The sequence below is a fragment of the Seriola dumerili genome, unplaced genomic scaffold (assembly GCF_002260705.1).
Source record: "Seriola dumerili isolate Sdu_G_001 unplaced genomic scaffold, Sdu_1.0 BDQW01000191.1, whole genome shotgun sequence".
Classification (NCBI taxonomy): domain Eukaryota; kingdom Metazoa; phylum Chordata; class Actinopteri; order Carangiformes; family Carangidae; genus Seriola; species Seriola dumerili.
This window is the reverse complement of record NW_019174446.1, coordinates 7,239,840-7,265,695: the sequence shown is the minus strand read 5'-3', so window position 1 is coordinate 7,265,695 and position 25,856 is coordinate 7,239,840. Positions and strand designations below refer to the sequence as shown.

Below are 25,856 nucleotides of genomic sequence, written 5' to 3'. Positions count from 1 at the left end.
CAGGGAGTAGCCTGGCTTAGAAAAGCACAATGTTAAATTTACACAAAACCTCCCTGGTCTTTATTTCTCTGTTTTTTATTAACTGAATCATTCTAGTTGTTTTCAACCTGGGTCGTACTTTTCCATCACCTTCCCTTGTGCTGTTTACATCTAACAACATTCTCAGCCATTTGGCAAAGACTGAAAAGGTGAGGTGGATGGAGTTTAAAACAATCAGTCAGGGTCGACGCGAAAACGAAAAAAAAACCTTGACTGGAAATTCAAAATCATTTATTTTAAGAGAGACTTTTTAAACACTTTCAATGGCAGAGCTATGACAGAGAAGCATGTCAAGTGCTCGAAAATTCATTATACAGGGATGAATAACTTGTACCTTTTAGAGTTCAGACAGAGCTGATTGAAATGCTGTCCAGAATGTAAGACATCCAACAACAACACAGACTTCCTGGCTCTCAAGACAACAATAGTACATCCCATCCACATATCCAATTTGTGCATATTAAAGAACTTGGAAAAAATGTTGAGTAGACTTGAATGTTCGTTAAATAAGAGGGATTTTAAAACAAATCTCTCTGATGTCTGATAAATTTGAGGCGGTGTCAGCCTGATGTCGTAGTGTCTGCCTGAGGAGAGAGCAGGCTTCAGGGAAATCCTTGCTCTAAATGATTAATGGAGTCTGGAACCAAGGAGGGGAGTCTCTGACTCTGCAGGTACACACCCAGTTGACGCCTGTGAGACAGAGAATTGTGTGTGTGTGTGTGTGTGTGTGTGTGTGTGTGTGTGTGTGTGTGTGTGTGTGTGTGTGTGTGTGTGTATCATCACAGTGAAGACTGTTTCATGGCAGTTCAGAGAGACTCATTAATGATGGCAACTACACACGCTTATGAACATACAAAAAAGAGAACATACACACAAATAAATAGAGGTGTCACACAGGGCTGAGATGATCAAGGCAGGCGCAAGGGAGGATGAAGGGATGGATAAATGGAAATTAAAGAGATTACAAAAGGAGGTTAGGAAGAGATGAGAACAATAAAACAGAAAGTCTGATTTGTCAAATGTATCATACAGCAGCATAGTTGTAATATGAGTGAAAACCCATATTGTGTAATATTTCAGTAGCTATATTTATATCATACTATATTTACACTATATTTATGTCAGTTTTCTACAGAGCTGTAAAATGCTGTACAACAAACTGCATGAAGCAAAATAAAAGGGAAGTTATGAAAAGAAAATATATAAAGGTTAAACATACTGCAGCTGTTATAGGGGTAGTTCAAAATGTACCTAATAAAAATAGAATGTCTTTATATGAAGGGAAGTTTTAAAACAAATTTCAAAAGTTGGTTTTGATTTCACCTGATTTTGTTCAGGAAAAAAGTTCCACCTTTGGTAACAAGGTGAGTTGTAGGATCGATTGAGAAGTTTGCAGCAGCAGCAGTTTGACCCTGCAGTTCCTTAGATGTCAACCAAAATGTAGAACAGACTTTAACACTTATCGACAGTGAGGAAAGAGATCTATGAATCAGTACAATTTGACCTTGTCTCAGAATTAGTTAAACACCAAGCAGCAGGACTGTAAACGTCCACCAAAAATACAAAATTAGTTAAAAGCATGCACGACTTTTGCAAGAAATATAGCGGTTCAAAATGATTTGGCTATTGTTGAAGAAAAAAAGACTGCATTCCTTTAGCCACTTGTTTGTCACTAGAAATGTTAAAGAAAGATTGTGCTTTACATTGACTGATTATCCAGGGTGATATAAAGTGATATATCATCTGTGTAGAAAAATAAAATAGATCATGTGTCTGTCTTTTATGAGGCCCAATAGCAGAATAGATGAAAAAAAAAGAAAAAGAAATAAAAAGAACAAAAATTAATCCCTTGGGAAAGCCACATGAAGCAGCTCAGAGCTGGAAGAAGTCTTTATAATGACAAGGAAACCTCTCTAAACAAGGTAGCATGAAATTATTCATGAGCCTGGAAGAGTCCTTAATGCCAATATATTTTTTAGGCAATCAGTTAGAATGGTCAGTGGACTCAAATGTAAGGGTAAAATGAAAATAGATGGAAGAGTCAGCTTTAAGGAATAAATCATTGGTTACCTGAATGTTTAGGTGCTGCGTTCCATTATTGTTCTTATCAGTAATAGACATCGTTCTACTTGGAATAGATGTTTGTACAGATGTTTCTCATATTTTTGGGTCAGTTTTGTGATTTGGTGCTGCACCTTCTTATTCTCTCTGATAAACAAACCTGAATGTCATGTGGTTTCTTTTATTTGAATCAATGATGTCAACATAGCTCCTTTTTATTTCAAAAGTAGGCATCAGTTTTATGTGTCTACAGCCTCTTGCTAAAGACTCCATTTTGTACAGCAGTGGTATTTCTGCTTTATTGGATAGTATCCTGTAGAGAGTGTCAGAGAATGTGGGGGAGAGAGGATGAGAAACGGTCAGCTGGTCAAGAGCAAGACTCAAACCTTGTAGTCCTGGTAGCATGGTCTGCAGCCTACACTGTGAGCATGCACTACGTGCTCTAACAGATTAAAGCAAGTTCAGCTCTGCTCCTAAAATGACTCGCATACAGTACTACCTCTTCCATCCCTCTCTCTTCTCCTTTCACCGAACTGCTCTTTGATTGTCTGCCTGTATCAGAGCATTTCATTAGAAGAATGCAATAAACCAGAGGGCCTACTGGATTGCTGGATTATCATTGAGGAAGCACTTTCTCGGATAAGGGAAGAGAAAATTAATAAAGAAAGTTTTTAGACAAACTTATTGAATGAAGTTTTTTTTTTTTTTTCGTTTCTAGCTTCTTTTTTTTCCCCTACTAATGGCATGTGGCTTGTCCTCAGACAAATCATTGGAAAATGAGGTTAAGAGCCACAGCTAGAGAGAAAACAAATTAAAAGGAAACTGCAAAATTAAAAAAGTTCTGAAAAAGTGCAGGGGAGGAGTAGGTTTGTGCTCTCGGCACTACAGTGATTAAAACATAAAGCACTGGCTCAGACACAAGAATCACATCGGCTCAGAGGGAAGAAAGAGGCGCATTCGATTGTACCAGAAGATGGAGTTTTTTTTCCACTGTGTCATGTTGCATACTGTACATGCATGAGTAGGAGGAAACACTGTTTGAAAACATGTGTAGGAAAATAAAAAAGTAATCTCAGATTCAAATTTTACGCAGCTTATTGGTGATTGGAGCACAAAACCCACATTGCATTTATTATATCCCGTATTTGAACATTTATGGATTTTCAAAACAAGTCGTCTGGAGGGTAAGCACAGATAAGTCCGTGTTAGAGTGTAAATAAGGGGCTTCAAGGGAAAGGCTACAACCTTATTCTCACCTTAACTGCATTGCAGTAAAAGGCTAAAAATGAGACTGTCATGTCATCCAAGGGCATATAACACTTGGAGCACTTTTAAAAGTTATACAAGCTGGTTGACTTGCTGTATAACAGAGAGCTAAGCTGCCCATGTCCACCCACACCTTCTGCAGGCCTCGGCTATAAAGTCCTGGAGGAGAGGAGCACTGGTTTACACTTCAATAAAAGACCTTTTTCATCAACTTTGCTGTTCTCTTAGCATCTGAGAATATGTGCGCTCTAAGATGTGCTCTAAGTATGACCTGAGTGTAATCAAAATAAAGGCAATAATAAAAAAAAAAAAAAAAAATCAAGTTTAAATTTTCACCACAATTTTATTAATTATATCTATGAAATATATTCTGTTTGGGTCATATTTCACAAAAACCACCAATAATTCATGGTAAAGCTTCACTTTCTCACCTACTTCCCAGGACTGATCATTTTTCTATGAGAGGCCACTGAGCAGCAGCAAGAGTTGCAGGTTAAATATGCTCAAGGACGCTAACCTGTGGTTGTTGAAGCGCTAAGTCCAAGTTGTTTTCCCTCGAGACATTTTCCCTGTGACTCAGAGACTCCAAACCAGAGACCGTAACACTCAAATCTGCATCTCTCATTTCTTATTTAATCATCTAAAATAGCTGTTACAGTTTTATTCACCTTCTACCACCACCGCTGATGCTCTTGTGTCTTCATCATTTTAAACACATTCTCTAAGAGGGATTTGTTGGATCAATGTATCGATTTAACAACAACAACTTCACGTGTACTTGGTTGATTTTCACACAGTGTAATATGAGTGACTGAGCAGCCATGTCGGGTTTGGTGCATTCTCTGCCTCCAATACAAACGCATGCACGCATGCACGCACACGCACACACACACACACACACACACACACAGACACACACAGACACACACACACACAGACACACACACACACACACACACACACAGACACACACAGACACACACACACACAGACACACACACACACACACACACACACAGACACACACAGACACACACACACACAGACACACACACACACACACACACACACAGACACACACAGACACACACACACACAGACACACACACACACACACACACACACAGACACACACAGACACACACACACACAGACACACACACACACACACACACACACACACGTGTGCATTTTGTGTGAATTGCGCTTCCACCTGATACTATTTCATCCTGATCAATGCCTTTGTCCTACAGATCCAAAGCTTGAAAGCCGTGGCCTGTTGCCATGGTTATCTCTATTTGAAACCGGAGGGATTAACCTCCAGGGGGATGGCTTGGGAGAGAGAGAAAAGGAGACAGAGAGAGGGATGAGAGAGAACAGCAAAACAAGGGAAAAGAGGAGAGAAAAACAGCTACGGGTGAGATAAAGTCAAACCAACAATATATACATTATATATATATATATATGTGTGTGTGTGTGTGTGTGTATATAGGCCTATATATAGATAAACAGATAGATACAGAGGCAGAGAGAAAGAGAACAAAACAGGTAAGACAGGTAGAGGAAAAAGGGATAAAAGTGGGAGTGAAAGTGACTGAGGTTAGGGGTTGAGGAGGTGAACAGGTTGCTAAGTCCTTCTTGTGCACCGTCTTGTGTATAACACAATCACTCAACAATATACAACCCCAGTATTTCAACAATATAAAAAAAATAGCCAAACAGAAAAAACCGTTATGTTTGTGGCTTTATTTATCTCAACTATGTTGCCAACTTTATTCCCTTCTTAAATTTTGGTTTGGTTTGGTTTGGCTCGGCTTGGTTTGTTTTGGCCATGCAGAAACCACTGGCATAAAATCCAAAACTAAATATTGGGATTCTCTCATTGGCTGTCGTTATGCTTTATTATGAAAAACAATAAAACACAGCAAACGATCCTATTTCTCAAACACAAGTGTGTGAGTTTGAACCCCAGCCCTCTGGTTGAAGAACAGTCTCTGTGCTACAGGCGACGCATTCAAAGCAACATGTCACAACATGAAGCGGAATTCATTTAATATGCTGGCAGAAAATAAAAGCATGTAAACTGTACCAGTTTTGCATCAGAAGGTGGCTTTTTGAAGATACAAGTTCTTTGCAGTGTGCAGACCCTCTGAAGATGTGCTTGTGCTGTGGTGCTCAGATGAGAGAGCAGAGATTTTCTTGCCGTCTTTAGATGTCGGGACGAGGGCACAGTGGGGCCAGCTGACAGCTTGGCGGACCAAGGTTATTTACTTTTAGAAAGGGAAAACCAGCCTGAGTCAGCAGATACTAAAGGGCAGTCACACACACACACACACACACACACACACACACACACACATATGCAAAGACACATGCACAGACATGGACATCTAACCGTTTCATCTCTGGTACGTGCACACACTCCCACATGGATGCACCACTGACTTCCACACACACGGTCTGTGAACACACACATAGCCCCACACACATACACCGCCAAGAGGTTAAATAGACTCATCGCTGGAACGCCACTGAGAAAACAGCAGCCTAATTACCATCATATCCTCCACCAAGGACACCTCATGACAGCACACTCAAACTCACAGTCATCTATTCATTTTACCTGTACAAACCACATCCTCCCCTCTTACAAAGCCATTAGGCTCTAACAAGGGTTCTTAAACTCTTCCAGCCCAAACCGAGCGGGTTTAGTGTCCTCCTGAGACACAGCCTCGTTAAAGCTTCATCATATGAGCACCCACCACAACGCGGCCGGGCTTCTATTCTGGTTCCCAGCGGTGCCATAACCCCCAAAATTGTACTTCTATAGGATCTGATAACCAAGAACTCAACACTAACCAGTCAACCAATTAATAACGACCTTATCTCTGATACACACAGTGCACACTCATTCATACACAGGCACGCATACAGACACATAAAGAGGACGAAAGCAGCAATTACATATGATTTATTAAAGCATGCATAAGAGTGTAGACGTGAGGACCTCAACACTTAACATTCATAGCAGAAGCCAGGAAGTTTTATCCACTTGCTGGACCGTGGCTGCTAATGTCCAATTTGCCCTCTCTGAACCAGAATATGAACGTTCCTGAAAAAAGGTCTGCCAGCAGATGTTAACTGGATATTCAAAGCTCTTGCCATAAATTCTCATTTTCACATTTCTGCAACCTGAAGGTAAAACTGCAAAAGTAAATATTGTATAGAATTATTACTATTGTTTTTTTTATTTCACAATTATACAAGACATAAAGATTTAATTCCCTTGTCTTTTAGAGTGACTATTGCTACAAGCTATTAACTCAAATTGAGTTAAAGGATATTTTATAATTCAGTTAAAGACGCACAAATTGTTTGGATGCTATAAAATTAAATAAAATGAAAATAACTAATTATTTTTCATCTGCACTCAAGGGATTTAAGAAAAAAAAAAGGAAAATATGAAAGACTGAAAGGATACAGTCCTAGAGTCCTGTGTCATGTAAATGAAATGAAATAATTTTATTATAAAGTTTAAATTAAACCTATACTGCTGACCAGGAGCTTAATTTGATTTGCACAAGGCAAAGGTTAATCACTTTGGTTTCATCAAATATCCCGGCCAGTGGTTAGCAGACACATTCATCAGCAAGAAACATAAAGTTGACATTTTTGTAATTATTTAGGAAACAAATAATTTGGGCAAATATTATTACATCAATAAATGATCAATCAAAAATGTAGTGATTTTTAGACTGATCATAATCTTCAGATTTTACAGTAAACATCAGAGGCTGGTTCTTATTATAAAAATGTTTTCATAATGTAACATTACTATAACTTTCTTCAGGGTAGCTGTTACAATCCGTCTGGAAGTACTCAAAATGGTCAGTTCAGCACATCACAAAAAAAGTGCCACGCAGATAACTGTCTATTCTTAGGTTTTGAGATGTCTGTTATGAAACATCGCTGCCACCCACCACATATGCAAGTGATGGAGTTTCCTTTGCACTGCTACTATCATTCAAAACAATGTCCTGGTTATTTAGAATAACCTTACTGTGCACAGTTTTCATTAGAACCGGTTCTTTGGTAAGTATTGCACGTGTGTACAATTTTGGTGGAGTAACTATAAACTATTTTCAAACATTTGCTGTTGAATTATAAATTATCTTCATTTTTAAGCAAGTCACCTGTTTTTCTGCAGAGATGTACGAATGCATGCAAATCTTTGATCTGAGTAAATGTTACACGGAGCAGCAGGAATTGAAGGCGTCTCACTCAAGAGTCATCAAGATTTTCAGTGTGATCCTGTTTAGATCTACAAAGACGAATGACCCTCAGGAACTCAGAGAAGAAACGTTTCAAGAGGAAGAGTTGAAATGGGCATGTGCGAGTGAAAGAAAATGAAAGAAAAGAAAAAAGAAGAATAGGTATAGAGGTGAAGAGGTATAGCAGACGGACAGACGGGACCAGCAAGAGAAAAAGCCTCATTGGTTTTCAATGGGCATGTGCAGACTCAGACGTACTAAAAGGTTACAGCATTTGATTTGTGATATTCTACTCTGAAAGCTCTCGCTCTCGCTCTCTCTCTCTCTGTCTGGAGGAGCAGTTTGGCTACTGCTGTCCACAAAGTTTGATCGATGGCTGAATTATGCCATCGGATTGTGAATCTAGCCGACTCTGCTGTCTGCCCAATGACAAACAACAAACATGCCTGGCCACCAATAACAATGAGAGATGTGAAGGCCCAGCAGCCAATCAGAAAACAGACTTAATAGTGTCCCCATAAAATAAGGACATTTCAGTCAGCCTCCCCTACCACCATTAATATACTTCATTCATATGTATTCCTTAGAGTGTGTGGAGTAAGATTTTAAATGCAGCGCCGCCTTTTTTCTTCCTCAAACCCTCGTTTTCTTCTGGTCTTTTATTTTCCTCCTGTTCTTCCTCCTTCGCCTTGATCACTCCGCATTCCTCCCTCTCAGATTTCAGGCTGCCCACTCCATATTCACTCCATCTCTCTCTATCCTACCTCACTACAGCTCGGGCTTCCCACTCCCTCCCTCCATCAATCTCTCATATGCACCCTCCCTCGCTCCAGCAGCCCACTCAAAGGCTAATTCCACAGAGGGAGAGAATGTGAGGAGAGGCATTTTATAGTGTTTTCCAGTTATCTCTGTCCTTATAGAGCTGTTCTCAACCCAGCTCCATCAAACCGAGCACCACCCCCACTCTCTAGCTGCCTACTCCATTCGTCCTCTGTTCATGGCAATATTTCCCTCACTCCTCTTTGTTTTCCGTCCTCTCGGGGGTGATGCTGGGGGTGATACTAAATCTGAAGGGTTTCATTCCTAAATGAGGCATTCACCAGTTGAAAAACACCTTACTCTAACAAAATGGGGCCTGATATAAGCTGGAGACCCATTATCTCGTTTTCCTCTAAAATAATAGCATTTCAAATGTGATTGTTGTAGCCGATTGCTTCGTACTGTTGAAATATGAAGCAATAAAGATGTAATTCTTTTATTCACCATCAAATTAGATACATCATTTGTTTTGGAATCTATTATTAACTCACTCTGGGTGTGTTACTGCACATGTTTGGACAAACTTTACTTTAAATCTATTTTCACACACGCACACACATACAGAGCTAACATCAGCCTGGGGGAGAAATCAAACAAGACTACAGTTTATTATGTTGCCACCGCTTAGGCATGTGTTTCATTTGATTTAATTAATGGTAACTTAATAACAAACTGACTGTATCAATATATGCACAGCACAATATTTTGTCTTTTAATGAACTGTATTGACAGTATGTAATTATATTTCATTTGTGTATGACCTCATATAATGACATCATGATCCATATGCTGGTCCTCAGCTGTTGTATTTACTGTGTAGAACAAAAGACTACATCTGATCCCAGTATTGACATGCTAAAAGAAAAGAAGGTTCATTACAGTATAACTCTTTATTAGTAACGAGTAACCATAATGTAGCTGTTATATCGTATGTCTTCATGACGCATCAAAAATATCTGAAAGTCTAAAAACAAGTTTTCAAAGCTTTTCTCTGTGATTCAAAAATCCAGTTTTGGAGCTTTTGGGACATTTTCTCTCCGAGTGCAGACATCAAAACTTAACCACCACCCAGTTGTGTCTGTGCTGTTTCTGCACTCAGCCATCATGCAGGGGGCAGCCAGGGACGTTTTCATATACAGTATGTTAAAAAAAATGACTCTTCTGCTAATCTATGTAGATGAGTTGATTTAAAGATTCAAACAAAAACAAACCCACGACAGCACATATTTTCCCAAACAGCAGGTTTTAGATTTTAGTCAGACCCGAAGACAAACGACTCAAAGAAAGTAAAACTTCATTAACATTAAGGTATTCACAATGTCCTCTGTGTTCTTAATCGAGTCTCTCCATGCGACTGCTCTTTACTCGTGCATGAACCCCTTTTTCCTGTCTGCTCTGGCAAAATTCATCGTCTCAGAAAAGGCACGACTCCTGTTTGGAGCTCTAAAATGATCATTTTTAATAAACACATTGCATCAACTATTTATGAGCAGAGACCCCTTCAGATGCATGGCTCTTGGCTGCATATCACTTAAGCTACAATATGCTGCTCCAGGCTGGATACACACTGCAAGGTCTTTCAAACATTCAGCTGATATCCTACAAAATAGCAGACCACGGAAAGAGAGAGAAAAAGAACTACTGTACAATAAACACAGGTGGAACTTTCACTTGGTGTTTGTGAATTTGTGTAGGACGGCTAAATTGTAAATGAACCGTAAAAAATACTATAGGCCTCTTGTTACAATTATTGTGGCATGGATAACAATCAGGGTATTGGGCATATGATAAGTACTGTAATAAGCAGCAACTGAAGCACTTAAAGAAAGCAGTCTAAAAAGACTTGTTGGGAAATGTAGCAGTGTTTCCTGGTGTCCTCTCTGAAACTATGTTGTTTCTCGTTCTGCAGTAAAGTTATACATCATTTGCCAGGAACAGAAACTGAATCAGAAAATTTTGTGTTATGAAACGTGATATTTTGTTGTTGCTCTTTCGCAAAAAAGGGTTTTAGCCGATAACTCATTAGATAAATACTCTCATGTTTTGTACTCTTGGTGATCACACAAGTACTTGCAGTCATTTATTAAGATTTCAGTTGTGGTTACAATATTGTATCACTGATTCTTGCGCATGTGCAATCCAATTTTTTTAATGGTATAGTACACAAGCTAATGCACAAAAATAAAGGTGTCACAAGAAATGATTATGATTACTGTTATGAAGAGAAATATTTTCTCATCAGCAGCAAAGAGGCACATTAATCTCCCAAAAACCCATCTTCATCTTCATTTTCCCCTCTATCCCTCTGCCTCTCACACGTTCCTCCTCCCATCCACGTCCATCTCTTCCTTTTCTTTTCTCACTTATCCACTTAACTCCTCCATCTCTCTCCCTACCATCTCCCTCCGCACACACTGACACAAAAAGAAGACACACACAAATGCACACAGACACACAACCCAGGGCCGGTAATGCAGGGTTAATAAGATTGGAGAGCAGCTGATGGTTGTGCACATTCAGGCCAGATTACATTTAATTCGATTGGGTTTCACTCACTAGGCTCCCTCCCACTCCCCTCTTCTCTCTCCCTTTCTTTCCTCCTTCTCCTCTTTGTCCTCCTCCTGCTTTTGTTGGACCAGAGGTGGTCCAGCCTCACAAAAAGACACAGGTTCGCACAGAGGGATACAACATGTGCACACACATATACATTCAGCTTTCATTTTGGAGCTCACCATGAACACATACACACACACACGCACACGCACGCGCACACACACACACACACGTCCCTGGCCACTCTACTGTCCTTTCTGTTGTTTTTTTGGCAAGTGCAGCGTGTCAATGCAGGATTCGTGGACACAAGGAGAAGCATAGAAAATAGAAAACAAAGAAAAAGGACACACATGCCCTCATCACATACCTGTGCAAAGTAAATTACACAAGCTGTGCTTTGTGACTAAACACTAAATAAGCTACAGCAGAAGCTAAACATACTTTAAAAATAGTATTTCTATAAGTGAAACAAGAGATATTATTAAAAGATTGTCCTGTCTTCAGTGTAAAAAAGGGAGTTTAAAGGTGAGGATAACTTAAAGACAGACACAAAGATGGAAAGTGAGAATGCACACACACACACACACACACACACACACACACACACACACACACACACACACACACACGTCCCTGGCCACTCTGCTGTCCTCCACTTTTATGTGATTCATTATCTGTATTTTACAATGTCAACTTTGCCTTGAACCAGACACAAGGATGGAGCTCTTGAGGAAAAAAAAAGGACATTATAATTCATCAAATGTCTAATCAAAAAAAGATTTTTAAAGATATATGTATATATATATTTGTATAAATAAAAGTATGTGTATGCTGGAGTACTATAAAATAATGTTGCAAAAAAGGAAATCCCAAGAAATTGTCTATGACAGGACAGTCGGACAACATAATTGCAGGTCTCAGGTCCTGCTGTTGTAACCCGTACACCTCAAGGTTGGACGTTTTGTGAATTCTGAGATGCTTTTCTGCTCACCGCAGTGGTAAAGAGTGCTTACCTGAGTTACTGTGGCCTTTGTCTCAGCTCCAACCAGTCTGGCCCTTCTCCTCTGACCTCTCTCATCAACAAGGGGTTTCTGTCTGTTCAACTGCTGCTCACCGGATGTTTTTTGTTTTGTGCACCATTCTGAGAAAAGTCTAGACACTGTTGAGATCACCTTTTTTTCCCAATTCTGATGTTTGATGTGAACATTAACTGAAGCTCCTGACATGTATCTGCACAATTTTACGCACTGAACTGCTGACACATGATTGGCTGATAGGATGATTTGCGTGAATAATCAGGTGTTCCTAATAAAGTGTATAACTGCAGTGTTTGTTTTGATTCGTCTCATTTGTGATTTGAGCACCCCCGACATTACTCCATGACTATGTGTGTTAATCTTTGCTGTGATCTCAATCACAGGGTAACATACAAACTGCTGAGGTTTGCCATCACCACATCTGGACCCATGAAAGAGAGACAGCTAATGCTAGCCAGACGTTCTCCTCCTCTCTCATAATGTGAGATAAACAACACAACAATATGTTCTGAACTCTGTCGCTGAACATGGTTTCTTGCAGGAAGCGGGTGGTGGTGATATTTGCTTCACAAGAGCTTCGGCCATCATTGTGTTTACAAGACAAGACATTATAATACGCCCTCTGAGCAGCACTACGTGTTCCGGGCAGATTGGAGGCTACAGTGAGTCGCTATCGGAAAGTGACAAGATGTGCCGGGGCTAGCTGGTTAGTATGCTAACTTCAGTAGAAGAAAAGACGTGATATAGACAAGAGTTAACTTTGGAATTGCTTTCCACCGCTGTTGGCGAGTAAAGGAATGAAGTTTGATGCTGAACTCACAACTTTTCTTCTAGACTGGTAAGCAAACAGGTGTTAATGCTAACACTGGATATGCAGCAATAGCAAAACTTACAAATAGCTCCTTTAATAATGGTAAAATGACATGAACAAAAAAACACCTTGTGGGAATCAGAGCTTACCTTAGCAAGCTAGGCTAACTAGCTTTTACTTTCTAAGTGTACACATTAGAGGGTCAACATTTGTACTATATAAACTATAACATATATACAAAATAACAACACAATAGAGGCACAACACAGAAGATGATAAAACACCCTAAAAATGCTGTTTCCACAAACATGTCCAAATATTGGTTTATCCTCTTTTGAAAAACTGAAAGATTATTATTATATATTAGCAATACATCTTCTCATTCTCTATATAACACAGTGGTTGTGCTTTAAGTTTGAATAGGTTGAGAGGGATATGAGACAAAACAGACCATACAGTAGAAGAAACATCATGGCAGCATGGAATATAAAGGCATATACTGTAAGTTGTCGCATTTTCAAATGAAGCTTGTCCGTCATAGACTAACAAATTTCACATTATATTCACGTTTGTGAAAGTATAGTGTGTTATATGTTGCAAACAGACAGAGGGGAAAAAAAAGAAGAATATATAAAAAAAACTAAAAGGAATCAAACATATGAATAACTGGGGTGAGGTGAAAAAGGAGGGTGACAGTTTCAGGAAAGAAAAGACGAGAGTGATAGACACAAAGGGTGAGAAAGAGAGCGATGCCCGCGCCTTCCTGTCTATGTGTTTTTTTGTCTCTGTTCATCTTTTTTTATGTCTCTGTCTGCTCTGTTGTCCTCTTCTTCCCATCACTAACCTCAGCTGTCAGACACACACACGGAACATACAGGCATATACAGGCAGAGCACACACATGCACACAGGGGAGAATGCGAGCACACACCGGATGCATCAGTAAACGCAGTGAAGAGAACATCAGGCATCTGGCTTTTATCTGACTCAAATGCAAGACGAAAGAAAGAAAGAAAGAAAGAAAGAAAGAAAGAAAGAAAGAAAGATCACAACTCTAAGAGTTTAGTTTGATACATGACAGTCTTACAATCAAAGTTCCCTTTCTGTGTGTATGTGTATGTCCTCTCCCGCTTCTTCATCACAACAAGCCTTCCTCTCTCACCCACACAGACCCCCCTCCTTTCTCTCTCTCTCTCTTTCACTCTCTGTCCTCACTCAACCCTGTAACTAATGACTCTAGAGGAAGCAAACACACACCCACACACACAAATAAACACTCAAACACACACACAGAGGAGGAGGTGAGAAAAAAACAGTACAGGAGAGAGGATGAGGAGGAAGGGGGGGGGGGTCAGATGAAGAGAAGAGAAGAGAAGAGAGGTAAAAAAAAAAAAGAAGAAGGGGAGCAGAGAAGGGGAGTGAAAGCCAGGAGGTGCCAAGGACAAAGTGGAGGGGAGAGGAAGAAAGGGAGAGAAGAAGGGAGGGAGGTGTGAAGTGTCACTGCCAGTGGTACCATCTCTCTAATTAGCATAGTGACCTTGGTCCTCTGTAACTGTTATTGTACACACAAACACACACACACACACAGTGCCCAGTGCTCATATGCATATAATAGAGTGTGTGTTTTGTGTTTGCATGGTAAAGTAGTGCCTGGTATGAATTTTAATGCACAATATTTTTCTAAATTTTTTTTACTTAGGAAGATCGGTCTTTTGCAATGACAACATTTCACATACATTTCTCACACACATGAAAACACATGAACACACACACACACACACACACACACGCACACGCACGCACACGCACACACACACACACACACACACACACACACACACACACACACACACACACACACACACACACGTCCCTGGCCACTCTACTGTCCTTTCTGTTGTTTTTTTGGCAAGTGCAGCGTGTCAATGCAGGATTCGTGGACACAAGGAGAAGCATAGAAAATAGAAAACAAAGAAAAAGGACACACATGCCCTCATCACATACCTGTGCAAAGTAAATTACACAAGCTGTGCTCTGTGACTCAACACTAAATAAGCTACAGCAGAAGCTAAGAATACTTTAAAAATAGTATTTCTATAAGTGAAACAAGAAATATTATTAAAAGATTGTCCTGTCTTCAGTGTAAAAAAGGAAGTTTAAGGGCGAGGATAACTTAAAGACAGACACAAAGATGGAAAGTGAGAATGACGCAGGAAGAGAGAGAGAGAGAGAGAGAGAGAGAGAGAGAGAAGCGAACTATGAGAGAGAAGAGCAGGCAAGAGAGAGGGGGAGTACAGCTGTAGCAGTAATCATCTTCCAGGTCAACAGTAATTACCAAGAAGACTGAGGAAGTGAGTGTAGGACACACAGTCTCTTCTCTCTTCACATCTCGGCTTGCTGTATTTTCTTTTTGTCTCATTTATTTTCGCAACCAAAACATGCACCTATCTCAAAGTGAATGTAGGTGCAAGCTGAAGGGTTTAATGGATAAAAAGGTTTCTCATAGTGAGTACAATTATATATGCACCAACAGTCTAATCTTGCCTCAGATGTGCTCCAATTAATTCACAGGTAATGTCAGGAAGTTACTCTAATAATGGTAAACTGTGAGGTTGAATGTTCAGACTTACACTATGAGATATACAGCTGCTTCAGACTCTCCTACTGGCATTTTAAGCAACTTTAACCTTCTTGCCCTGAGTTTAGCCTCTCAGGCAGCACATACCACCCACATCCCTCACTTGATGCACAACACAGTCAAGTATACAACTTGTGTTTCTATTGAACTTGAACTTTATTGACTGTGTTAACATGCTTTCCACTCTCTCACCTTAAACACCGACTCAACAGAAATGTTTTTCCCACCCGTTTCTCACTCTAATCACACTAAAATTTTAGTGAAGCCTTTTAATGAGTTATGTCTCTCAATTTTAACTCTGCTTGTTAATGCTGCTCTGTGAATGACAGGTGATTTTAAAATGTGAATGTAGAGAACAGGAAAGATTGTGGAAATGTCACAGGCTCCATGTCCACTATATCCACCTGATGGAGTTACAATGTTCAGTGAAAGTTCATCTGAAACCACTGACAAAACTGTCTCCAATGTTTTGTCTGCTATTCATTACTTCATAGATGTATTTATTACTTTGTCAGTAAGGTTAAAGACATAGTATCTCCTGTCAAAACCAGAACGCAGTCCATCAGATATGAACCTCAACAGTGTCTTTTCTTTTTGTACTTCTTTGTTAAAATATAGACTTCACTAGTGTCTGATAATTAATCATAAGATTTAATCATTCACAAAGCACCTTTAGTTTGCTATGAAACATACAGTTTTACAAGGTAGTAGATGAAGGTTTTGTGTATTTTTCTGTGGTGGTACCATTTAACATGGTTTGTGGGATTCCTGGCAACCCAAGGTAACTTTAGATATACTGCATGTGTTTACCTTCATATTTTTTATATAATGTGTAATATATGCTGCAAATATACCAAAGCTATGTGAGTTTTAGCATTTTGATAGAGGTAAGACAAATGTATTGAAGGCATTACCTTTAAGCAGCATCATAAAACATTTTCTGACCCTGCATGTCATTCATATCATCATATTAATACCATGTCTGGTTCATTTGATTTCACGTCAATATTTCCCAAGGTTATGTCCAATGTTTTTGGATATTTAAAGTTATAGGGGCTATTTGTAAGTGGTGCTACTGCTACAGAGCTAACGTTAGCATTAACAGCTGTTTCCTTACCAGTCTAGAAGAAATATTTCAAATTCAACATCAGACTTCATTCCTTTCCTGGCCAGGAGCTGTCTCCCGCAGTGGAGAGCAACCCTCTTATTTAGTTTCTCTATCGTGTCTCATCGCTTCCCAATACCGAGTCAGTGTAGCGTCCAGTCTGCCCTGAAGCAGTAACACTGCTCAGAGGGCATATTATGTATTGTACTCTTGTATTATAAATGCAATAATGGCTGAAGCTCTTGGAAAGGCCGGTGAGTAAACAGCTGTTCTTGCTAACATTGGCTATGTAGCAATAGGAAAACTTACAAGTAACTCCTTCAAGTGCATTTTATGCTTTGCTGAATTTATCTTTATAGATTAGATCCCAAGAACACACTCACAGTGTTTGGCCCAGCATTTCAGACCAGCACAGGCTCAGTAGTGATGTTCAATGTGAGATCAGTACAGTGTTATACAAACCTCCGCTCCCTAAAAAAATAACCAATATTCTCCTTTCTTGAATGTCTCATCTCTCTTTCACAAAAGCTAATCACCTCCTTTTTTTTCCTCTCTACTTCCTCCTCCCTGCTCTCTTTGGAGGTAAAGCTTTCAACTCTCGAGCAGATAAGAACAAGAACAAAGGTTTCTGTCCCAGCTAACCTACAAACATCAGTGTACTCTGAGAGAGATGTAAGGACTAGCGTGGCTTGAGTTTTCACTTTGACAAATTTGTCTCTGTCAGTCTAATTGGTACTGAATGCATTAAAACCAAGATTTTGTCAAACCCCAATTAAGCTGCTCATCTTACAAAATGTTAAAGGCTCGAGCTGGAAATCCAACATCGGTGAAACTGACTTTCTCATTGCACCCTGATTCAGGAAAGTTAGCCAGGACATCAGCAGCTCTGTGCATAATTAGTTCATGAAACAGTAAGAAGGCTGTGTAATTTCATTTGGAATTGACTCCTTGCCCTCTATTCCATCCCTCCGGAAAACTCGATCTCCAAGGAGTTGAGGGTTCTCCTCTCTTTAATAACAGCTAAACACATCAACACTGCTTTTCCAAATGCCCCCCCAAGCCGTTACGAACAAAATAAGAGATGGAAGTCTAATGAAAAGAGGTTTAATAGAGGAGCAAGGCAAAGGTGGCTCAGAGGCTTGCTGCTGTTTAATTCAATGGGATGCTCCTGATGCCTGAAGACTGGCCCATTTTAATTGCACTCCTCTCTCATTTATAAAAGGAAGCATGCAGCGATACAGCCTTAATGAATCTGAAAGCAATGCAGGCTATTCAGTGTCTTTTTCTCACATGTATAGAAGTATAATGTGATTGTGCTGGTTAAGCCCACATGTTTTGGTACAACATTGTTGTCCACGACTGCCAGCTACACACACATGGGCAGCAGAGTAACCTGTATGCTTTCTTTGAGAGAAAAGACACACTGGAGTATGGGCAATTCATTGCTACTCTATAATGATGTGATTCATGTTCATGTTGCGCTCTCTGTCCTTCACACGCAACTTAATGCGTGCGTGCGCACACACACACACACACACACACACACACACACACACACACACACACACACACACACACACACACACAGTTCTACAACTACAAACATAAATGATTATTGCCTTTTGAGGAGAAAAAAAAGAAATGGAGAATATAAATAGAGAAAATTGAGAACAAATACAAGAGAAATGAGGGAAATAAAGACCAAAAAAAGAGTACAGGGGGAGGAGGTCGGTGCAGCTGTCTTAATCATCTGCTCCATCCTGTCTCCCATCTTTTCAAGGATTTGATCAATAATCTCATCATTGACCATAGTCATTAATCAATATATGGGCTCAATCAATAATCTCATCATTGACTAAATCAAAGCTGCAGCTATCGGTCTCACATCAGTCAATGTAACAGAATAAGTGATATACAGCAAATCCAGTTACTATCAACATCACACTATTGTATCAACCATATACAGTAGTGTCAACTATCATCAACACCTTTACCATCATCACCTCCAACACCATCAGCTTCAGTCCAGGGTTTACAGACAGTAACTGCACCTACCTGGAGTTTACGGCATCGCAAGAAAGCCAGAGATCTCAGTAAAAACAAGTAGAGCAGACCAGAGAGTGAAGGGCGGGGTGAAGCTTACCTTCGCCATCTGTGCCTGGACTCCACTAGCTTTGAGCGAGGCCACAGCCTTCTGGGCTGCTGCAGGGCTGTCAAAGTCCACGAAGCCATAGCCTGTAAACACACATGACAGTGGTAACACAGAGGTAAGGAGGAGCAGAGTGAGGATAAAAGGATAAAAAGACACAGAATAAAAGAAATATCAGTTGATGTTGGTCTCAGTACTACAGAGTTAAACCAGTCAGTGTTCATTTCTGTCAGAAATACAAGCCTGTGTCTTGTTTTCAGCACTGCATTAATCAAGTCAGGTCATGTATTTAATGAAAGCTGCAGGTTCCTCCATTAAATGTGTTGCAGCACAGAGCATCAACAGTAATGAACAGTTACTCTTGCTTATGATCCAAAAGATCTCCTAATGTCTGCACAAGCTCTTTATTACAGCTCTTTGCACTAGAATTATGACCATGTTTTCTAATGACTCCAGTGTCTCTCACTGTAGGCTATTTCATAATGGTGCTGCTCCATCGCAGTCTGTAGATGTACATATATTCTATACCATGTGTATAGTAACTGTATGCTGAATGAATTCTTCGTTTACGTGTCAAATCTACTGCATTCCTATTGTTTGACATTTAGTACCCCACTGCCTTACATATGAGCTCATTTTGTCCCTGCACTACTCTAAATCTGTCATTACACTTGGTGCTTCTACAGTAGTGGTCACTGCTGTATGGCTCGGCACCAGTAACAGCCTGAGAAATTCTCTGCATTTAATGCAGCGATTAAAGTAATTCAGGGTCTGGTTTAAAGAAATAAAGATGCACAGAAAATGTAACCCAGTCGATTTTATTGCAAAGAGGTCTGCATCATTTTGTGTGTGTGTGTGCGTGTATGTGGACAGTTTATCAGTCAAATTGTCAGCGCTCTGGGGATCTAGTTTGGGCCCTACAGGAAGCACCGAAGGACAAAAGATCTGAACAAACACATATCAATCTCTGCTTTCAGAAATACGCCCTGTTTTACTGGGTCACATGGGTGGGGCTGGAAAGAGATGTCAAAGAGGCAAAAAAAAAAAAAAAAAAGCAAAGAAGACACAGCCAGTCTGCTGCGTGAATGACAGTTCACATTGCAAGGGTGTGTGGTATTTGTGAACAAAACCAAGAGACTGTTGCGAGAATAGTTCTGACAGTATTTGCGTGTGTATAAGAGAGACTAATAAAAGAGAGATATTGACACGCATGAGTTAAGCCGGAGAGAGAGAGAGAGAGAGAGAGAGAGAGAGAAATGTTTGGAAAGCACAGCAGCTTTGGAATTCCAGCTGTAGTTTTGAGTGGGCTGCATGTTAACACAATTAAATGATCCACATTTTAAAAGCCTCACTCATCACAATCCTAAATGTAAACACGTTCACAATGTGGGAATACACTTCCTCCGTCTCTCTCTCTCTCTCTTTCTCTCTCTCTCTCTCTCTCTGTCTTCATTCCTAACATCTGTTCTTGTCTGTCTGTCTTTTCCAGGATTTGGAGCCGTGCTCAGTTTTGCTGATAGGCAGATGATTTTCTTATTGTTCAAAGGCAGCAAGCTGCTCTCCCAGCAAGATCTGCACCGCTCACACAAATATTTATACTGCTGCTAATGAGAAACCCATAATTTAGCCAAAATAGGGTAACGCAAACACACGTGCAAGTACTGTATAGCCCGTACACATATACTGTGCATACATTAGTGACTGTGACAATCTGCATCCACACACATCCACACACACACACGCACACACACAAACACACGCGCACACCACATACACGAGCATTTGCTGTTTTTTTGCACTTAATCTATATTTACCTAATTAGGTCCACACCAAAACAGTTGAACTAATTGAGAATGCACACACAGTATTCATCAGTCGCCTGCCAAGATGCTCTCATTTTATTCCAAAAAATGTTTTTAAAAATTCCACATCTCTCATATTTCACACTTCAACTAATGGGTGTTTGTTTAACCATGGCCTGTCCATGTAATTAGTGAGAAAATAAAGCCTGAAACAGGGGCTCACAATGGATAATTCAATCAGCAGTAGAACAAAACAGTGGCCTTTTGTTTGATGGCAGCAGCTACGACATGTATCAGTGGTGCACATGGTTGTTGAAATAGAGAACGACTGCATTTATAAAGCTGGTGCTTTAAGGACAAATAAATGTAGCTACATGAAAATAATGAGCTGCACGAGCTGTCTGTGTGCCAACTATATAAGTTACTCATGTGACAAAGCTTTATTAGAGATAAACATATTTCAGATCAGTAGATAGAGATTTGTCAGCCTCCACACTAGACAGCAGCTGTGACACTGACTCATTTAGAGTACTTCATTTGTTGAGTGGTTTATTTAACCATTTTCATTTTCTCCTGTGTAATAATTAAGCATGAAATTCATTATGAATTATTATATTTCTGTGATATGAGGGCAGCAGGGGGTTCCATGATACAGCAGGTCTGCATAAAAATTTGAATTTTACCCACCATTAGTAACCTGTGGCCTTATGTAATTGTCAATTTTCAATTATTTGAAGCCATCCAGGATGTAAAAATGAATGGAGAAAAAAACAAATACTAAAATATAATAATATAATACTAAAATTTTGTCATAGAGACAGAATAACGCTGGAAAACATGAAACACTATGAAACACTGGAACATTTAAAGCCCTGTATAACATTTGTATAAGGAAAGTATCTGGTGACCATAACATGATTTTATCCAAATGAATCGTAATTTTTCTGAGTAGCAATACGAGTACGTGGAATATTCATAACACACATCGGCAACACCACACTGAATGTGGGGGTAACTCTGGCACTAATAGTAAATTCTCTTACCCACGGCACTAAGGTATAATGGGCCGATTGTGCTAGTTTACAATTAAACCAAAGGCTTAAGACTTTAATCTGTAGTGTAACCAGGAGACACTTCTTGGAGCTGCTTTGCTTACAGTGATTTACACATAAACCATGAAGGCTCATATGAAAATGTGTCCGTAGTATTACTGTGCCAGAAAACTAAGTCCATGTCCCAGGGGCCGTGTATATGCTCTCTAAATAAAATATTGAGTTGTTGTAGACATTGGCATGTAATCTAGCTTTGCGCTGCATATTTTAGTGCGTCCTCACATCTAAATACGTTCGAGTGCTGGCTTGGGGAACGATACATATCATACCAGACACCGTTCATCTTTCTATAGGCATGAATGATAGGCATATTCTTTCTCCAAGCGTTCCTCTCCATGACTAGTTTGGTGTGACAGAACGTCAGCCTTGAACAGAATGTGCCATTTGCTTTACTCTATTCATCACTCACGGCGAGATCTGTGAATTCTGAAAATGTATTTGCCCCTCTCTTCAGGGAGGTCAGAGGTCAAGTATCAGCGACAGAACACACCCCAGAAGCCGGTAGGCATTCATTGTTTTGCTCAAGGACACTTCAGCTGGTTGGAAGCTTGCTGAGTCTGTGAGCAGATGCCTGCCTTAACAAGCTGATAGACACTTTGCCAAATTACTCCACTGATATTTCTGCCCAATATGTAACTTGTACATTTTCAAATAACCAATACACTAAAACCCTCCCCTCTTTCATCCAGTGAAAACTCTCATCTCATGTGGATGTAAATGATAGCTCTTCTGATATGGATATTTCCAGAGAATGGAAAAATGAAAATAATATCTCTGAATTATATAATCCTCCTCATGTGTGCCCTGTCCCTCCCATCTGTGGACTCATGATGACACAGAGATGAAAATCCATCTTGCTCAGTCAGGCCTGGCAAATATTCCACTTGTGAATGAAAAAAAAACATTTTATTACGAAGAGCAAACACACGTGAATACACACGCATATGCGCTCACAGACACAGATGGAAGCGCAGATGAACACACACACACACACACACACACACACACACACACACACACACACACACACACACACACACACACACACAGACACACACACACACACATCCCAAGCTTCCATCTAATCTCCTGAGCTCCCAGGGTTCCTGGCCTTGGGCCATTAGAATGGGCTAACCGAGTACAGAGGGAACAGGAGAGAGACGGAGCAAAGGAGGAATGGGAGGAGGGGCAATGAGTTGGGGGGGGGACTGAGAGACTGGCAGGCAGAGAGAGAGAGAGAGAGAGAGAGTAAGAATGAGATGAGCAACAGGAGAGGGAGAGAGGCGGATAGCAGGCAGGAGACATGGAGACAGTGAGAGGGAGGGCGCTTGTCTTTGGGAAATGGAAATCCTTTACAATCTAAAGTGGTTTCCTCTCCCTTCCTTCCTCCATCCTGTTCTCCGTGCCCTCTCCCTCCCCCAGAGCTCCCACACTGCTAACTAGAAAACTGTCAGTGTATTTAACATTGAGCCGCTACTGGCTACAAAGCTGAGGACTTTACAAAGGAAATCTTTATATTATCTTAGAGGATAAAGCAAAAGTTTTGCTTTCTTTGTTCACTGAAAAGACAGTTCAATGGTAATTCTCAGGGTAGTGTTTTAATGTATCTATGCACCAAACATTCACATATTTACATATTGTTCCAGAGAGAAACATCAACGTTTCAGGGACAAAGAAGCGAAGAAGCCCTGCAGACTGCAAAGGAAGATGATTTTATTTATTTACCTGTCTCTTTGTCTAGATCTCTCACGCTATCTACCTCCCTCTCTCTCTTTCCTCTCTGCAAAATCTTCCTGAAAACAAGAGGCTGTCTGCTAAATCATCAGTTTCAAAGGGTCCCCTTCCTTTTCTGTCAGCCCCAGGTTATTTTTACCCCCTCCCTTCACCTCCCTGGGCCTCCTCCCATCCATCCCTCCCTTTCCAAGAGAACTCTCTGTGCCAATTTGTACTCTCTTAGTCACGCTAAGCACTTATCTTGTCCCAACTGAATGCCTCTGCAATCAAACCAACACTTATCCGGTTGTAAGGCATTCTAATGGCCGACCGATAATGAAACTCTTTCATTGTGAGTTAACAACTGGCTAAGAGATGTATGAAGTCTACATTACAAGCAGTGAAACTGTTGATGGAGGGCATGGCCCAAAACAAACCCTATGCGTCCATGGCTGCAGCTGCTGCATTCTGGGTATTTTGTGCATTAAACAATAAGCATAAATCGATAGCTGGATGTATGGGTTTGCATTTTGAAACACTCTAATGTTTAGTATTCATAAAGGCCTTGTCTGGAACTTAGTGCCAGATGTGGTGCCCAAAATACCCCTACTATTCACTTGCAATCACACACATATCATGTTGTCAAACACACACCTAGTGAAGGCTCATTGCTTTCACAATAAAACACTGTTTTTAAAGGAGCAGATTGTTTTAAATGCTTTTCACCTGGATTTTATGTCTCTCTCTGCAATTATTCTGGCAAGAGAAAGGCAAGTGACAAATTGGAGCAAGGACAAATGAAAGAAAAAAACAATTAAAAGACAATAATCAGTTAAATTATGGTGTGTTTCAGTTGCAAATGGCAATTTTACAAGTCTTTTAGTTTTTTTGGATTGTTTATTTATTTACTATTTTATTAGAATCAGATTTTCACACATTTGCTAAATAATATAATAATAATAATATACATCCATGAATTCACAGCTTTTATGGAAAATAATGAGCCCCACTCCCTGTACACTCTTACCTTATTGCTACTATACACATACTTTTGAAGGCACTGTTCTCTTTTGTCTTAAGGGCACACCACCCCGGGGTGCAGCTGCCTCTCTAACTCTTTTACCTTTTGTCCTTGTATATCTTTAGCTAATTTGTATTTGACTCTTTGCTTTTATGAACATGTGATTTATGTGCGCACATACTACAGCTTATTCAATACATACTGCAGAGCGTGATGGCCTCCATCTGTTTAAATCACAGTCCTTCAGTCATGTCTTCTTTCATTGCATTATTAGTATTGGCATAGATTTTCATTCACTGAACTTTTTATCTGATCAGAAAGAGAGACAGGCAGTCCTGTTTGGGTGTCAGCATAAACAAACTTTACTTTTCCGTGCGTATTGTCTGTACAGACATAAATTCAAAGCTGCACACATACAGAACATTGTACAATGGGACAGATGATACAATTTACACCATATGGGCCCCTTGCAGTTTCGCAAATACAGGAAGTATATTCTGGGATTATGGTGGATGTTATTTTATATTTGTCTTATAGTCTCAGTGCTTACCAGCCACCTAGTCTGTAGCTCTTAGCCTCAAGCGTAATCATCCCTACTAAAGACTCATTCTTCAATATTTGAAACAGGTCAAAAGTATATTGTTTCATTTTTAAAAAGCTTGTAATTGCCTCAAACCACCTAATGTTTTTAGCAAATTCACTAAAACACGAGTAATTACAATAGTTTATTGGTGACTATTTTCAACTGCGGATTGATTTATTTGGTGTTTTGGGAGCAGGACAGTGTGTTTGGAACTGACTCAAAATAAACATCAGTGCTCATGTTCATTGTAACAAAGGAACATGTCAGTGCAACAGTGTGGCTCACTGATGTGTCAGGTCAATGGCACAAAGGAATTGGATCAGCAGAAAATACTTGTTACTAGAATCAGTTCAGTCTTTCCATGGGATTGTTGACCACAAAAATGTGGAATATGGCAGGCCTTAGTCTTTAAATACACTTGAATGTTTGTTTTGGTTACGGTTGTGAGCACTTGATGTAAATGGCCTTTTCAGATGCAGTATGATCTTAAATAAAAGAAGGTATTATTTTTCATTTGTAAATCGTACTAAAAAGATGTCTGAAGCCATAACCGGCAAACATAAAAGTCATGAGCATGAGGCTGTACTGAAACAGGTTCTTAAACCTCAACTAACACATGATAAAATTTAATGAGTTAAGAAAATGGAAGAATAATTGATAATTATCACTGGGTTTACAGAATTTTCTACCTTCCCTTCAGCCATGCTGTAATGATGTCAGGATAGAGATTTCAATATGGTTTCAGAGCTCAAAGCTATATTTGATTATGTGATACCAAAGCAGGAAGTGGAATGATCAAGTTTATAAGATTTATATAACTGGCCAATTAGACAAGATCTACGACAATAATGAGTACAAGTACAACAGTTTTCAGTGG

The 25,856-nt window shown here is 39.8% G+C and overlaps 1 protein-coding gene across 4 annotated transcripts in view; it reads right to left on the bottom strand.

Moving 5' to 3' along the window:
* rbms3 (RNA binding motif single stranded interacting protein 3) overlaps nucleotides 1-25,856 on the bottom strand; it is a 115,912-nt gene that overhangs the window by 43,891 nt on the left and 46,165 nt on the right. For all 4 annotated transcript variants that reach the window (XM_022753348.1, XM_022753351.1, XM_022753349.1 and 1 more), the window contains exon 4: nucleotides 18,743-18,834. In XM_022753348.1, the coding sequence (XP_022609069.1) occupies nucleotides 18,743-18,834 (92 nt within the window). The remainder of the gene's footprint in view (nucleotides 1-18,742; nucleotides 18,835-25,856) is intronic.